At 49.6% G+C, this 16,931-nt stretch overlaps 1 protein-coding gene across 1 annotated transcript in view; it reads left to right on the top strand.

Annotated features, from left to right (window-relative positions):
• Positions 1-16,931, top strand: part of PKD2 (polycystin 2, transient receptor potential cation channel) — a 149,107-nt gene that overhangs the window by 86,422 nt on the left and 45,754 nt on the right. The window contains 1 exon segment of the mRNA XM_033959554.1: positions 15,110-15,230. Coding sequence (XP_033815445.1) covers positions 15,110-15,230 — 121 coding nt within the window.

Raw genomic sequence — 16,931 nt, 5'->3', positions numbered from 1 at the left:
AGACCGGACTGACACTGGAAGGTTCTGTCACAGCCCATAAAGTCAGAGCAATGGCAGCATCTGTAGCTTTCCTCCGTTCCACTCCTATTGAGGAAATCTGCAAGGCTGCTACTTGGTCCTCAGTTCACACTTTTACATCTCATTATTGTCTGGATACATTCTCCAGAAGGGATGGTCACTTCGGCCAATCTGTTTTGCAAAATTTGTTTTCCTAATGGCCAACCTTCCCTCCATCCCTCTTTTTGTTAGCTTGGAGGTCACCCATCAGTCAAGAATAGCTGCCTGCTTGTCCTGGGATAAAGCACAGTTACTTACCGTAACAGGTGTTATCCAGGGACAGCAGGCAGATATTCTTGCGTCCCACCCACCTCCCCGGGTTGGCTTCTTAGCTGGCTTATACTAACTGAGGGACCGCGCGCCTCTGTCGGGCGGGAAGGCACTCGCGCGTGCGCGGTGCGGCCGAGCTAGAACTTTCTAAAAGTTCTTAGAGTGAGATCACTCTAAAATTGTCCGTACCGGGGCTCCGTCGGTGCCGTCACCCATCAGTCAAGAATATCTGCCTGCTGTCCCTGGATAACACCTGTTACGGTAAGTAACTGTGCTTTGTCAGCCCTTCGGGGGTCCCACCATTGATGGATACTGCTTTTCTACGTCGCATCAGTAAAGAATTTTATCCCAGGACAAGCAGGCAGCATATTCTTAACGTATGGGTGACGTCACCGACGGAGCCCCGGTACGGACACTTTTAACTAGAAATATCTAGTTGACCGCACCGCGCATGCGCGGGTGCCTTCCCGCTTGACGGAGGAGAGCGTGGTCCCCAGTTTTTTCGTTTCCGCGGAGCGAAGAAGACGCATGTGCTTTCAACGGCTGTTGAAATTTTCTACTTTGCCTTCCCGCTCGCGTAATTTTCTTCCTTTTTTGCTTTTTTCCCTTCGGGTTTCTTTTTCGTCTAAAAAAAAAAAAATTCTTTAATTTGTCTTTTCCTTTATTTTTCTGGCCGGCCCCGGCGGGGCCTGTTGCCAACATACAGGCCTCCGGGTTTGATTTTGCGGAGGCCGTGTTTCCATTCATGCCCCCTCAGCCGGGTTTTAAGAAGTGCCAGCGGTGTGCACGCCCGATCTCTCTCACTGACCCGCACAATTGGTGCTTACAGTGCCTGGGTCCAGAGCATCGGGCTGACACCTGCACCCGCTGTGCTACTCTTAAAAAACGTACGTTAAAGAATAGGCAGATCCAGCAGAACATTCTTTTTGGCACCGGATCTGCCATGGAGTCGGCCACACCATCGACGGCGCCGCTAAAGTCGGCACCGACTACCTCCACACCGCCTGATCCTTCCTCGGGGTCGATGGCGTCAGGTAAGCCGGCTAAGAAGCCTTCCACTTCCCTTGAGCGCCCTCCTGCCACGGCGGCGACACCGGTCCTCCCGGCATCCAGCCGACCCCGTAAACGCTCCTCCCCGATTTCGGTGAGTGCCTCGTCATCGGCCTCCTCATCGCCGGGGCGTAGAGCAGCACCTATGGTACCGAAAAAGAAAAAAGCGGTACCGTTGCCTCCTCTGGACGACTGCATTGCGGCCATACTCCAAACTCAATTACAGGAGCAGCTACAGCAACAACTACAGCACCTGTTGCCAACAATATTGGCCCCGCTCCTTACGGTACCGGACCGGCCCGAGCCTCGCACCATACCACCGGAGTCGACTCCATCGGTACCATTAAACACGTCCATGCCGGTGCTCGCGGCGGAACCCATCAACCCTCTCGTGCAACTACACTCTGATGCCGATCCTCTCCGACATCGGGACCGTCGCCAAGCCGACCGAGACCGGCACCGCTCCTCTTCCCCCGGTACCGTCTCCATGCTTTCTGGCAAATCTCTCTCTAAGACTCGCCATGCAGAACCATCCACACTACCGTCCCGTCCTATACACACCGACGTCAGGGACCCGGATCTCTGGGAAGAATCCCAACCCGGTACCAACGATGAGGCTTCTTCAACCGATGAAGAGCCCTCCACAATCGATACCGGTTCCAAGCCTGAACAATCCTCGTTCACCAAATTTCTTCGGGAAATGTCAGCGGCTCTCTCTATCCCATTAGAATCTGACTCTAAGAAGTCACAGGCTTTCTTAGATGCCCTAGACTTCGAGCAACCCCCCAAAGAATTCCTAAAGTTACCCGTCCACGACATCTTACGGGAAACTTTCTACAAGAATTGGGAGAACCCTCTCTCGGTACCGGGGGCCCCTAGAAAACTGGATAGTCTCTACAGGGTCATCCCTATCCCGGGGTTTGACAAACCCCAACTACCCCATGAATCTCTTATTGTCGAATCCTCCTTGAAGAAAACCCAGGGATCCAGTATTTATGCTTCTACCCCTCCTGGCAGAGAGGGCAAAACGATGGATAAATTTGGCAAGCGCCTTTATCAAAATTCAATGCTTGCAAACAGAGCCAATAATTACACCTTTCACTTCTCCTTCTACATGATGTATCTGGTTCAACAACTCTCTTCATTACAAAAGTATCTTCCTGAACGTAAGGTCCCTCTTTTCTAACAACACATTTCCAGTCTGCTCCAACTCCGCAAATTCATGGTGCGCTCTATTTATGATTCTTAGAGCTCACCTCTCGAGCTTCGGCCATGGCGGTTGCCATGAGATGTCTGGCCTGGCTGAGAGTTTCCGACCTCGACGTTAACCACCAAGACCGCCTGGCTAACGCACCTTGTCTTGATGATGAACTTTTCGGAGAGTCCCTAGACTCCACCACCCAGAAACTCTCTGCTCATGAGACCAGGTGGGATACTCTCATCAAACCGAAGAAGAAGACTCCGCCTGCTCGCCCCTATAGACAGCAGTCTTCATACCAACACAGATTCTCAGCCAGACCTCTTCATCCACCTCCGCAACAACCTCGCCGACCTCGTCAGCAACAGCAAACTCAAGCTCACTCCCAATCTCATCAACCTGCCAAGCCTCTCCCTCAGTCAAAACCTTCTCAGCCCTTTTGACTCCTTTCTCCAGGGCATAGCCAGTCTCTCACCAGCGTTACCTCTTCCTCAACCTATCGGAGAATGCCTGCAACTGTTCTCAGCTGTTGGGAGGTCATCACGTCAGACCAGTGGGACCTTACCATCATTCGCCACGGCTACTCTCTCAACTTCCAGACTCTTCCACCAAACAATCCTTTCGTAGAGTCTGCTTCTCACTCCTCTCAAACCCTCCTCCTTCTCAAGGAGGTTCAATCCCTCCTTCTTCTCAATGCCATCGAAGAAGTCCCCCAAGACCAAAGGGGTCAGGGATTCTACTCCCGCTACTTCCTGGTACCCAAGAAGACAGGAGACCTACGTCCCATCCTCGATCTCAAGGACCTCAACAAGTGTCTGGTCAAGGAAAAGTTCAGAATGCTCTCCCTTGCCACGCTTTACCCTCTTCTCTCTCAACACGACTGGCTATGTTCCCTAGACCTCAAGGAGGCCTACACTCACATTCCAATCAATCAGACTTCACGTCGCTACCTCCGGTTTCAGATACAGCACCATCACTACCAGTACAAAGTGCTACCCTTTGGCCTCGCATCATCGCCCAGGGTGTTCACCAAGTGCCTTATTGTGGTGGCGGCCTTCCTCAGGTCTCACAACCTCCAGGTGTTCCCCTACTTGGACGATTGGTTGGTGAAAGCACCTACGTCTCCGCTTGTGCTACAAGCCACTCAACACACCATCTCTTTCCTCCATCTTCTGGGGTTCGAGATCAACTACCCCAAGTCGCATCTGCTTCCCACACAGCGACTTCAGTTCATTGGAGCAGTTCTCGACACCACTCTGATGAGGGCGTTTCTCCCCTCCGACCGTCAACAGACCCTGCTCCATCTTTGCCGCCAGGTGCTCCTTCATCACTCTATCCCTGCTCGGCAGATGATGGTCCTACTTTGCCACATGGCTTCCACAGTCCATGTGCTCCCTCTGGCACGACTCCACCTCAGAACACCTCAGTGGGCTCTAGCCAACCAATGGTCTCAGACCACGGACCTTCTTTCTCATCCCATCTGTGTGACATCGTCTCTTCAGCGATCTCTTCAATGGTGGTTGAACTCCTCCAATCTTTCCAGGGGTCTGCTTTTTCATCTACCCCCTCACTCCATGGTGAGCCCACTCCATGGGAGCCCACCTGGGAGACCTTCGCACACAGGGTCTTTGGACCCCTCAGAAACGTCAACATCATATCAACTTCCTGGAACTCAAGGCCATGTTCTATGCACTCAAAGCTTTCCAACACCTTCTCTACCCTCAGGTTCTTCTCCTGTGCACAGACAACCAAGTCGCCATGTATTACATAAACAAGCAGGGCGGCACCGGTTCTCCCCTCCTCTGTCAGGAGGCCATCCGCATCTGGACCTGGGCCACGGACCGCAATCTCTTCCTCAAGGCTGTCTACATCCAGGGCGAACAGAACTCCCTGGCCGACAATCTCAGCCGCATCCTTCAACCTCACGAGTGGACTCTGGATCCGACCACACTCCACTCCATCTTCGATCGGTGGGGCACTCCTCAGGTGGACCTCTTTGCAGCTCCTCACAACCATCAATTGCCCCTTTTCTGTTCCAGACTCTACTTTCCTCATCGTCTGGCCCCGGATGCGTTCCTGCTCAACTGGACGGGTCGGTTTCTCTATGCCTTCCCTCCACTTCCTCTGATGTTGCGGACGTTGTTCAAACTCCGCAGAGACAATGCCACCATGATTCTCATCGCTCCTCGGTGGCCTCGCCAACACTGGTTCTCTCTCCTGCTCCAGCTCAGCTCCAGGGAGCCCATTCCTCTTCCTGTGTTTCCTACTCTACTTACGCAGCAGCATCAGTCTCTACTACATCCCAATCTGTCCTCGCTCCACCTCACAGCTTGGTTTCTCTCGGGCTGACCTCTCCACAGAATCTGTCTCAGCCTGTCCGTCGCATTTTAGATGCCTCCAGGAAACCGGCCACCCTCCAATGTTACCATCAGAAGTGGACCAGGTTCTCCTCTTGGTGTCTACTGCATCACCACGATCCCACCTCATTGGCGGTGGAAACTGTACTGGACTATTTGCTCTCTCTGTCCGACGCTGGCCTCAAGTCTACCTCCATCAGAGTCCACCTCAGTGCCATCACTGCGTTCCATGAGCCTATCCTCGGAAAACCTCTTACGGCTCATCCCCTGGTTTCCCGGTTCATGAGAGGCCTCTTCAATGTCAAACCACCTCTGAAGCCTCCTCCAGTCGTCTGGGACCTGAATGTGGTTTTGTCAGCCCTCATGAAACCTCCGTTTGAGCCTCTTGCCACTACTTCACTCAAATTTCTGACATGGAAGGTGCTTTTCCTCATTGCTATCACCTCTGCCAGGAGGGTTAGTGAGCTGCATGCACTGGTTGCCGACCCACCTTTCACTGTTTTTCACCATGACAAGGTGGTTCTGCGCACCCATCCTAAGTTCCTTCCCAAGGTGGTCTCGGACTTTCACCTCAACCAGTCCATTGTTTTGCCTGTCTTTTTTCCCAAACCCCACTCTCATCCTGGGGAACAGGCGCTGCATACGCTGGGCTGTAAGCGTGCCCTTGCTTACTATCTTGATCGCACCAGGGCTCACCGCTCATCCCCTCAGCTCTTTCTATCTTTCGACCCTAACCGTTTAGGTCGCCCTGTCTCTAAACGGACGCTTTCTAACTGGCTTGCTGCCTGCATTGCCTTCTGTTATGCTCAGGCCGGTCTCTCACTGGAAGGTGCTGTCACGGCCCACAGAGTCAGAGCTATGGCTGCTTCCGTGGCTTTCCTCCGTTCCACGCCCATTGAGGAAATCTGCAAGGCTGCCACTTGGTCCTCAGTTCACACGTTCACTACTCACTACTGTCTGGATGCCTTCTCCAGACGGGATGGACTCTTCGGCCAATCTGTGTTACAAAATTTATTTTCCTAATGGCCAACCATCCCTCCTCCCCCTCTGTTAGTTTGGAGGTCACCCATACATTAAGAATATACTGCCTGCTTGTCCTGGGATAAAGCACAGTTACTTACCGTAACAGGGGTTATCCAGGGACAGCAGGCAGATATTCTTAGGACCCGCCCTCCTCCCCGGGTTGGCTTCTTAGCTGGCTTATCTTAACTGGGGACCACGCTCTCATCCGTCGAGCGGGAAGGCACCCGCGCATGCGCGGTGCGGTCAACTAGAACTTTCTAGTTAAAAGTGTCCGTACCGGGGCTCCGTCGGTGACGTCACCCATACGTTAAGAATATCTGCCTGCTGTTCCTGGATAACACCTGTTACGGTAAGTAACTGTGCTATACCAGTCTATCAAGCGACACAGAAGGAGAAGTTAGGTTCTTACCTGCTAATTTTCTTTATGTTAGCCTACTGTAGACCAGTATAGTTCCCCACCCTTTCTGTCTTCTTACTGTGATTGTGGGTTTTGCTCACGTGCAGATATTTATTTTTCTGTGGGTTCTAGTATTTTTCTAGGGCCGGGGAGATATAAGAATAGAGGCTATGGCTCAGTTAGCTTAGCTGGTGAGTTGTGGGGACACTTTCACTGCAGGATTCCAGTTCTATGCATTTTCCAACAGTTGTTACTATATGTTTGTTGTTTTTATTCTCCTGTTCGGTGTATTTTTACTGCTTACAGTTAGAATTGTGCTCAGTTCTACTTGGCTATTTGGCAGACTGGGTTGGCAAGGGGGAGCCTTAGCTAATATACTATAGCCAAGTTTTGGTCTGTCTCCACCTGCTGGTCACAGTGAGATATAACCCATCAGTAAAGAACTATACTGGTCAACAGGCTAACAGAAAGAAAATTAGCAGGTAAGAACCTAATTTCTCCTTATACAAGTTAGCAGGCTTTCCAGGCTTCTGCACATATCTGTCAAGAAGTAGTAAGCCATGCCACATTTTCACCTGCTATTACTACTTTATGTACAAAGCTTCAGTTCTGCTGATCTGTACTGCAGATTTTGTGTTCCTTATTTGATTGGGTGCTGCTTTCTGTTTAAAGTGATTATCCTTTGCTTAGAAACTGAGAACCAACAGAGCATAAGTGAACTCTGCTTGTGTGTGGCTCTTCCCCCCCCACCTCAAAAAAATGCATACACAGTTCTCTTTCTATAGCCCTGTTCCTATTTTTCCCAGCATGATTCTCATCGTCCTTCCTAGCAGCAGGTGGAGAACAGCACTTAATTGTTTGCCTGTGCTGGCTTTACTCTGAAGTTTTAATTCATGGAGCCAGTAAGTCCTGCGAGACTGCTGGTTCTCTACATTTAGACGAGCTTGAAGCCAGCAGTGAATGTTGGAGTAGTATTGTGATGGAGAACATCAAAACACAGGTGGTAACCCTGCTTCGCCCTACCCCAGGAGACAGCTGTGTAAAACTGCTAATTTTCTTTCTTCAGGAAGTCTCTTGAAGCAATAATGGCAGAGCCTGTGCGAGCTCTGGTGTAGAGAATGACACGGGGAAAAAATCTGTCCCCGTAACTGCACTGTCCCCGGCCCACCATCCTCTGCACTGCCCCGTCACCGCCGTTCCCTTCACCGCCCTGTCACCGCCATCCCTTTCACCGCCCCGTCACCGCCACTGCCATCCCATTCACTGTCCCATTACTGTCCCCGCAGCATCCATATAAGCCTTAGTACTGCAATATTTAGCTTATTCCTTTCTTATAAATCAAAGTTATCCCAGGACAAGCAGGCAGCATATTCTTAACGTATGGGTGACGTCACCGACGGAGCCCCGGTACAGACACTTTTAACTAGAAAGTTCTAGTTGACCGCACCGCGCATGCGCGGGTGCCTTCCCGCTCGACGGAGGAGAGCGTGGTCCCTAGTTTCTTCGTTTCCGCGGAGCGAAGAAGACGCATGTGCTTTCAACGGCTGTTGAAATTTTCTACTTTGCCTTCCCGCTCGCGTAATTTTCTTCCTTTTTTGCTTTTTTCCCTTCGGGTTTCTTTTTCGTCTAAAAAAAAAAAAAAAAAAATTCTTTAATTTGTCTTTTCCTTTATTTTTCTGGCCGGCCCCGGCGGGGCCTGTTGCCAACATACAGGCCTCCGGGTTTGATTTTGCGGAGGCCGTGTTTCCATTCTTGCCCCCTCAGCCGGGTTTTAAGAAGTGCCAGCGGTGTGCACGCCCGATCTCTCTCACTGACCCGCACAATTGGTGCTTACAGTGCCTGGGTCCAGAGCATCAGGCTGACACCTGCACCCGCTGTGCTACTCTTAAAAAACGTACGTTAAAGAATAGGCAGATCCAGCAGAACATCCTTTTTGGCACCGGATCTGCCATGGAGTCGGCCACACCATCGACGGCGCCGCTAAAGTCGGCACCGACTACCTCCACACCGCCTGATCCTTCCTCGGGGTCGATGGCGTCAGGTAAGCCGGCTAAGAAGCCTTCCACTTCCCTTGACCGCCCTCATGCCACGGCGGCGACACCGGTCCTCCCGGCATCCAGCCGACCCCATAAACGCTCCGCCCCGATTTCGGTGAGTGCCTCGTCATCGGCCTCCTCATCGCCGGGGCATAGAGCAGCACCTATGGTACCGAAAAAGAAAAAAGCGGTACCGGTGCCTCCTCTGGATGACCGCATTGCGGCCATACTCCAAACTCAATTACAGAAGCAGCTACAGCAACAACTACAGCACCTGTTGAGAACAATATTGGCCCCGCTCCTTACGGTACCGGACCGGCCCGAGCCTCGCACCATACCACCGGAGTCGACTCCATCGGTACCATTAAACACGTCCATGCCGGTGCTCGCGGCGGAAACCCATCAACCCTCTCGTGCAACTACACTCTGATGCCGATCCTCTCCGACATCGGGACCGTCGCCAAGCCGACCGAGACCGGCACCGCTCCTCTTCCCCCGTACCGTCTCCATGCGTTCTGGCAAATCTCTCTCTAAGACTCGCCACGCAGAACCATCCACACCACCGTCCCGTCCTATACACACCGACATCAGGGACCCGGACCTCTGGGAAGAATCCCAACCCGGTACCGACGATGAGGCTTCTTCAACCGACGAAGAGCCCTCCACAATCGATACCGGTTCCAAGCCTGAACAATCCCCGTTCACCAAATTTATTCGGGAAATGTCAGCGGCTCTCTCTATCCCATTAGAATCTGACTCTAAGAAGTCACAGGCTTTCTTAGATGCCCTAGACTTCGAGCAACCCCCCAAAGAATTCCTAAAGTTACCCGTCCACGACATCTTACGGGAAACTTTCTACAAGAATTGGGAGAACCCTCTCTCAGTACCGGGGGCCCCTAGAAAACTGGATAGTCTCTACAGGGTCATCCCTATCCCGGGGTTTGACAAACCGCAACTACTCCATGAATCTCTTCTTGTCGAATCCACCTTGAAGAAAACCCAGGGATCCAGTATTTATGCTTCTACCCCTCCTGGCAGAGAGGGCAAAACGATGGATAAATTTGGCAAGCGCCTTTATCAAAATTCAATGCTTGCAAACAGAGCCAATAATTACACCTTTCACTTCTCCTTCTACATGAAGTATCTGGTTCAACAACTCTCTTCATTACAAAAGTATCTTCCTGAACGTAAGGTCCCTCTTTTCTAACAACACATTTCCAGTCTGCTCCAACTCCGCAAATTCATGGTGCGCTCTATTTATGATTCTTTCGAGCTCACCTCTCGAGCTTCGGCCATGGCGGTTGCCATGAGACGTCTGGCCTGGCTGAGAGTTTCCGACCTCGACGTTAACCACCAAGACCGCCTGGCTAACGCACCTTGTCTTGGTGATGAACTTTTCGGAGAGTCCCTAGACTCCACCACCCAGAAACTCTCTGCTCACGAGACCAGGTGGGATACTCTCATCAAACCGAAGAAGACGACTCCGCCTGCTTGCCCCTATAGACAGCAGTCTTCATACCAACGCAGATTCTCAGCCAGACCTCTTCATCCACCTCTGCAACAACCTCGCCGACCTCGTCAGCAACAGCAAACTCAGGCTCGCTCCCAATCTCATCAACCTGCCAAGCCTCTCCCTCAATCAAAACCTTCTCAGCCCTTTTGACTCCTTTCTCCAGGGCATAGCCAGTCTCTCACCAGCGTTAGCTCTTCCTCAACCTATCGGAGGACGCCTGCAACTTTTTCTCAGGAGGTCAACACGTCAGACCAGTGGGTCCTTACCATCATTCGCCACGGCTACTCTCTCAACTTCCAGAATCTTCCACCAGACAATCCTCCTGTAGAGTCTGCTTCTCACTCCTCTCAAACCCTCCTCCTTCTCAAGGAGGTTCAATCCCTCCTTCTTCTCAATGCCATCGAAGAAGTCCCCCAAGACCAAAGGGGTCAGGGATTCTACTCCCGCTACTTCTTGGTACCCAAGAAGACAGGAGACCTACGTCCCATCCTCGATCTCAGGGACCTCAACAAGTGTCTGGTCAAGGAAAAGTTCAGAATGCTCTCCCTTGCCACGCTTTACCCTCTTATCTCTCAACACGACTGGCTATGTTCCCTAGACCTCAAGGAGGCCTACACTCACATTCCAATCAATCAGACTTCACGTCGCTACCTCCGGTTTCAGATACAGCACCATCACTACCAGTACAAAGTGCTACCCTTTGGCCTCGCATCATCGCCCAGGGTGTTCACCAAGTGCCTTATTGTGGTGGCGGCCTTCCTCAGGTCTCACAACCTCCAGGTGTTCCCCTACTTGGACGATTGGTTGGTGAAAGCACCTACGTCTCCGCTTGTGCTACAAGCCACTCAACACACCATCTCTTTCCTCCATCTTCTGGGGTTCGAGATCAACTACCCCAAGTCGCATCTGCTTCCCACACAGCGACTTCAGTTCATTGGAGCAGTTCTCGACACCACTCTGATGAGGGCGTTTCTCCCCTCCGACCGTCAACAAACCCTGCTCCATCTTTGCCGCCAGGTGCTCCTTCATCACTCCATCCCTGCTCGGCAGATGATGGTCCTACTGGGCCACATGGCTTCCACAGTCCATGTGCTCCCTCTGGCACGACTCCACCTCAGAACACCTCAGTGGGCTCTAGCCAACCAATGGTCTCAGACCACGGACCTTCTTTCTCATCCCATCTGTGTGACATCGTCTCTTCAGCGATCTCTTCAATGGTGGTTGAATTCCTCCAATCTTTGCTTTTTCATCTACCCCCTCACTCCATGGTCATCACCACGGATGCCTCCCCCTACGCATGGGGAGCCCACCTGGGAGACCTTCGCACACAGGGTTTCTGGACCCCTCAGGAACGTCAACATCATATCAACTTCCTGGAACTCAGGGCCTTGTTCTATGCACTCAAAGCTTTCCAACACCTTCTCTACCCTCAGGTTCTTCTCCTGTGCACAGACAACCAAGTCGCCATGTATTACATAAACAAGCAGGGTGGCACCGGTTCTCCCCTCCTCTGTCAGGAGGCCATCCGCATCTGGACGTGGGCCACGGCCCGCAATCTCTTCCTCAAGGCTGTCTACATCAAGGGCGATCAGAACTCCCTGGCCGACAATCTCAGCCGCATCCTTCAACCTCACGAGTGGACTCTGGATCCGACCACACTCCACTCCATCTTCGATCGGTGGGGCACTCCTCAGGTGGACCTCTTTGCAGTTCCTCACAACCATCAACTGCCCCTTTTCTGTTCCAAACTCTACTCTCCTCATCGTCTGGCCCCGGATGCGTTCCTGCTCAACTGGACGGGTCGGTTTCTCTATGCCTTCCCTCCACTTCCTCTGATGTTGCGGACGTTGTTCATACTCCGCAGAGACAATGCCACCATGATTCTCATCGCTCCTCTGTGGCCTCGCCAACACTGGTTCTCTCTCCTGCTCCAGCTCAGCTCCAGGGAGCCCATTCCTCTTCCTGTGTTTCCTACTCTACTTACGCAGCAGCATCAGTCTCTACTACATCCCAATCTGTCCTCGCTCCACCTCACAGCTTGGTTTCTCTCGGGCTGACCTCTCCACAGAATCTGTCTCAGCCTGTCCGTCGCATTTTAGATGCCTCCAGGAAACCGGCCACCCTCCAATGTTACCATCAGAAGTGGACCAGGTTCTCCTCTTGGTGTCTACTGCATCACCACGATCCCACCTCATTGGCGGTGGAAACTGTACTGGACTATTTGCTCTCTCTGTCCGACGCTGGCCTCAAGTCTACCTCCATCAGAGTCCACCTCAGTGCCATCACTGCTTTCCATGAGCCTATCCTCGGAAAACCTCTTACGGCTCAACCCCTGGTTTCCCGGTTCATGAGAGGCCTCTTCAATGTCAAACCACCTCTGAAGCCTCCTCCAGTCGTCTGGGACCTGAATGTGGTTTTGTCAGCCCTCATGAAACCTCCGTTTGAGCCTCTTGCCACTACTTCACTCAAATTTCTGACATGGAAGGTGCTTTTCCTCATTGCCATCACCTCTGCCAGGAGGGTTAGTGAGCTGCATGCACTGGTTGCCGACCCACCTTTCACTGTTTTTCACCATGACAAGGTGGTTCTGCGCACCCATCCTAAGTTCCTTCCCAAGGTGGTCTCGGACTTTCACCTCAACCAGTCCATTGTTTTGCCTGTCTTTTTTCCCAAACCCCACTCTCATCCTGGGGAACAGGCGCTGCATACGCTGGACTGTAAGCGTGCCCTTGCTTACTATCTTGATCGCACCAGGGCTCACCGCTCATCCCCTCAGCTCTTTCTATCTTTCGACCCTAACCGTTAAGTCGCCCTGTCTCTAAACAGACGCTTTCTAACTGGCTTGCTGCCTGCATTGCCTTCTGTTATGCTCGAGCCGGTCTCTCACTGGAAGGTGCTGTCACGGCCCATAGAGTCAGAGCTATGGCTGCTTCCGTGGCTTTCCTCCGTTCCACGCCCATTGAGGAAATCTGCAAGGCTGCCACTTGGTCCTCAGTTCACACGTTCACTACTCACTACTGTCTGGATGCCTTCTCCAGACGGGATGGACTCTTCGGCCAAACTGTGTTACAAAATTTATTTTCCTAATGGCCAACCATCCCTCCTCCCCCTCTGTTAGCTTGGAGGTCACCCATACGTTAAGAATATGCTGCCTGCTTGTCCTGGGATAAAGCACAGTTATTTACCGTAACAGGTGTTATCCAGGGACAGCAGGCAGATATTCTTAGGACCCGCCCTCCTCCCCGGGTTGGCTTCTTAGCTGGCTTATCTTAATTGGGGACCACGCTCTCATCCGTCGAGCGGGAAGGCACCCGCGCATGTGCGGTGCGGTCAACTAGAACTTTCTAGTTAAAAGTGTCCGTACCGGGGCTCCGTCGGTGACGTCACCCAAACGTTAAGAGTATCTGCCTGCTGTCCCTGGATAACATCTGTTACGGTAAGTAACTGTGCTTTCCTGCTGCTGAACTAGAGAAAGAGATGTTCAGCTGGCAGGGCTTTGTTTATAAATTTTTAACAACACAACTAATATACTACTTTCTCCTAAAGCAAAAAATAAATAAATAAATAGAATTTTTTTTTCTACCTTTGTTGTTTGGTTTCTGCTTTCCACATCTTCTCATTCAATTCCTTCCATCCACTGTGTGTCTTCTCTCTGTGTCTTCCATTTGCTGTTACTGTGCCTCTCCCTTCACCCCCCCCCCCCCCCCAATTGGTCTAGCACCCATCTTCTTCCCTCCGCTCCCCCATAGTCTGGCATCTGTTTTCTTCCCTTCCAACGTCTTCTCCCCACTCTGCCTTCCACATTTCCCTTCAGGGTCTGTTCCTCTCTACCCTCTTTCAATGTCTGTTCTATTCCTTTCCACCACCACCCTTCCCTCCTTCCTTTACCATCTGTTCCTTTCTACCACCCTTCTTTCATATCTTCTATCAGCCCCCCCACCACCACTAGCAGCCCTTTATTACTGTGTTCTGTGTTTTTAGATTTGGGTTTTTGCCATTTCTACTAGCAGACTGTTCCAGGCATCAGTCTTCCTACACTTTTTTCCCTGTAATGTTATGCCATGTCGTGACTCCTTTACTGAAGCCCATCAAATATTTGAAAGTTTCCATCACGTCTCTCCATTCCTTCTATCCATCGGCAAGTATATTTTAAGCTTCTAAAGCCTTTGTGTCACTTTCACTCCCTCCTTTCTTGTGTGAGCCGGGAACACGGTCCCCGCAGCCTCCACCCACCCGCTGGCTCGCTCGCTCGTTTAACCAACTTCCTCTCTCCACCTCACCTTAGTTTGCCAGCTTTCTTTTTCGGCGATCCGCACGCTTTCAAAGAGCCGCGCACAAGCGGCTGCTCAAAGTTCAATCTTTTCTGCTGCAACTTCCTGTTTCCAGTTGCATCAGAGCAGAAGATTGATTACTGAGCAGCTGCGCGTGCGGGCTGCCGAAAAAGAAAGCCGGCAAACTAAGGTGAGGTGGAGAGAGGAAGCTGGTTAAACGATCGATCGGGCGGGTGGTGGACCGCGCGATCCTTGATGCCTCACTGCGGAGACAAGACCATTCACCGCTCCACGGGGCGGTGAATGGCCTTGTCCCCATCCCCGCAGCAACTGCTATTTTTCATTCCCTGTTTTGGCGGGTTACCCGCGGCTAGCCGCGGGTAACCGCCACCGTGTCATTCTCTACTCTGGTGTCAAATATGCAGAGAACAGATTGATGAGTTCATTCATTTCAAGTTGGAAGTTATGCTTTTTGGGCATCAGTGCACATGATAACCAAGTGCCACTTTGAGTAACCAGAGCATGGACTTACCATCAAACAGCCAACATAAACTAGGACCACTGGTTCTTCAGTTCAAAGGTTATACTGTTGGATGCATAGAGTTCATTAAATGGGAGTGCTAGTAGTTACATGGGCAGCAACCCTGAAGAGAGTGGTGTCAATTTACACATCAGCTGAAATTTGAAATTTATAATTGCAATTAGACTGAAAGTTCAAGGATGCCCATTTATAAAGAGAATTATTTTCCATAGAACTTTCACTTACATTTTAGAGAAAACCCCAGGATGAAAATCATGCATTTTCACATTGAGCTCATAGTTCTTTTTCTCTGATAGAATGTTTTCTTGAACTAGGCTCCTTTAAAAAGAGCTATAGTACTTGTGATGATATGCTTGTTTTTAATTTTATTTTTATGAGTTTTATTTTTATTTTTAGCTTTACTCAGTTCCGCATCATTTTGGGAGATTTTAACTTTACAGAAGTTGAAGACGCTAATCGAATTTTGGGACCAATTTATTTTACTACTTTTGTGTTCTTTATGTTCTTCATTCTTTTGGTATGTACATTGTTAAAATTACTAGATGCATTTATTTTTCCTATTTATTTTCATTCTCTTGCTTTCTTCCTGTTTCCTTTGACCTCTTAAACAGATATTTTAGCAATATCTAATAAGTCTGTAGCACTATCAAAATCTTTATTAGCAGGAAACATAGCTGCTATTGTTACTGCCATTATTAGCTTTAAGTATGCCCAGTAGAAAAATGCAAATAATAAAAATTTGGGCCAATTCAGTTTTCCCCCTTTTGGAGGGAGTTGAAAGCCTTGGATTTCTCCTTCAGTCCAATTAATCATGCTTAGATTTTCAGATCCATTTTTTCCTCTAAGAACCTGACAGAAAGAGGAAACTAATTGCAACTTTGGAGGTTGCATTGCTATAAGGAGGCAAGTTTTCTGAGAGTGACAGACTGCCTGAGTTGACCTGCATCTGTGGACGCTAAAGTAATGTACCCCACAGTGTTAGCAGTTTTCTGACTGACCTTGCAGCATATCAAGTTTTCTCTTTTGCTAAGTGAAATTTGTTTATTTTTAGCTGCCATGGTTTTAGCATTCATAAGCAGTTTCTTGCCGGTTTTTGTTTTTGTTTTTTAGCTTTCCATTTGGGTATGATATGTTCAGTCTGATGAAATTATTTTAGAATAGGTGCAGTGAAGACTGAATGATAAATATTGCATGAACCCCACTGAAAATGAAATAGCACCCTGATTGCAATCATATAATACTCTGTGTTTAAGTAGGTGATAACTAGTCTCCTTCCTGTTAAAATACCATGGCCTCCCTCTGGTTTAACTGTCACTTCCATAAATTCTCTTTGCTTATCCCATACTGCCTTAAATTCAGTTATTTTATTCCCACTCCACCAAAACTTTCTCACAGGCTATAACATTTATTTAACAAGTTTGATTTCCACAATGTATTAAGAGTCCTGCATAGAAGCATTTTCAGCATAAAACTCATCTATCTGTGTGTGTTCATGATGCCTCACATCTTCTCTCTACACCTGGTCTTGTGTGTTCACATTGCATTCTTTTTACTAATTAAGATTTCTTTGGTTTTTGTGTTCATATTTACATTTTTTATTTTTCTGTTTTACCATAGAGTCCTCATAGATCATTCCAGACCTTGTGGGCTGTGCCTTCATCAACCAGCAGATAGAGACAGAGGGAGAACAAAATAAGTCCTAAGTTCATAGTCTAGTAAGGGCATCTTGCAGCCTTAGATGTTTAATATTCTCTGTCGCCAGCAGATGGTGACAGGTAGACCATGCTGCTCCTGGACTTGTTACTGAAGCTGCTCTTGAACCAGTTGTAGAACTAAGTGTCAGTTGAGCAGTAAAGTACCTTACTTGAGGTTTTAAACTCAAAACCAAATAACACAGTAAATGTAAATCTCGTCAGATAAAGACCTGCATGGTCCATCCAGTCATCCAACAGTCAAATTTGTTTGAACCAAAAGTAAAGTAATTATTCATTTTACTTGCTAGGTTCCCTATAAGATGTTTTCCCCTCCCCCCCAAGATAGGCAAGACCTGTACTCCAATGATGTGAATGTGGTATAACCAAAAAAATATAGGAAGGACTGGAGGTGCACACACCTTGGAATCACAAAACAACCCTATTCTCCAATATCATATATAAGAATTACTACACAAATATACAAAGAAAAGGTCTTGTCAAAACATGAAGGAAAAAATAGAGAA

This window comes from Geotrypetes seraphini, chromosome 1, assembly GCF_902459505.1.
Source record: "Geotrypetes seraphini chromosome 1, aGeoSer1.1, whole genome shotgun sequence".
Lineage (NCBI taxonomy): Eukaryota > Metazoa > Chordata > Amphibia > Gymnophiona > Dermophiidae > Geotrypetes > Geotrypetes seraphini.
This window is presented reverse-complemented; position numbering and strand designations above follow the sequence as displayed.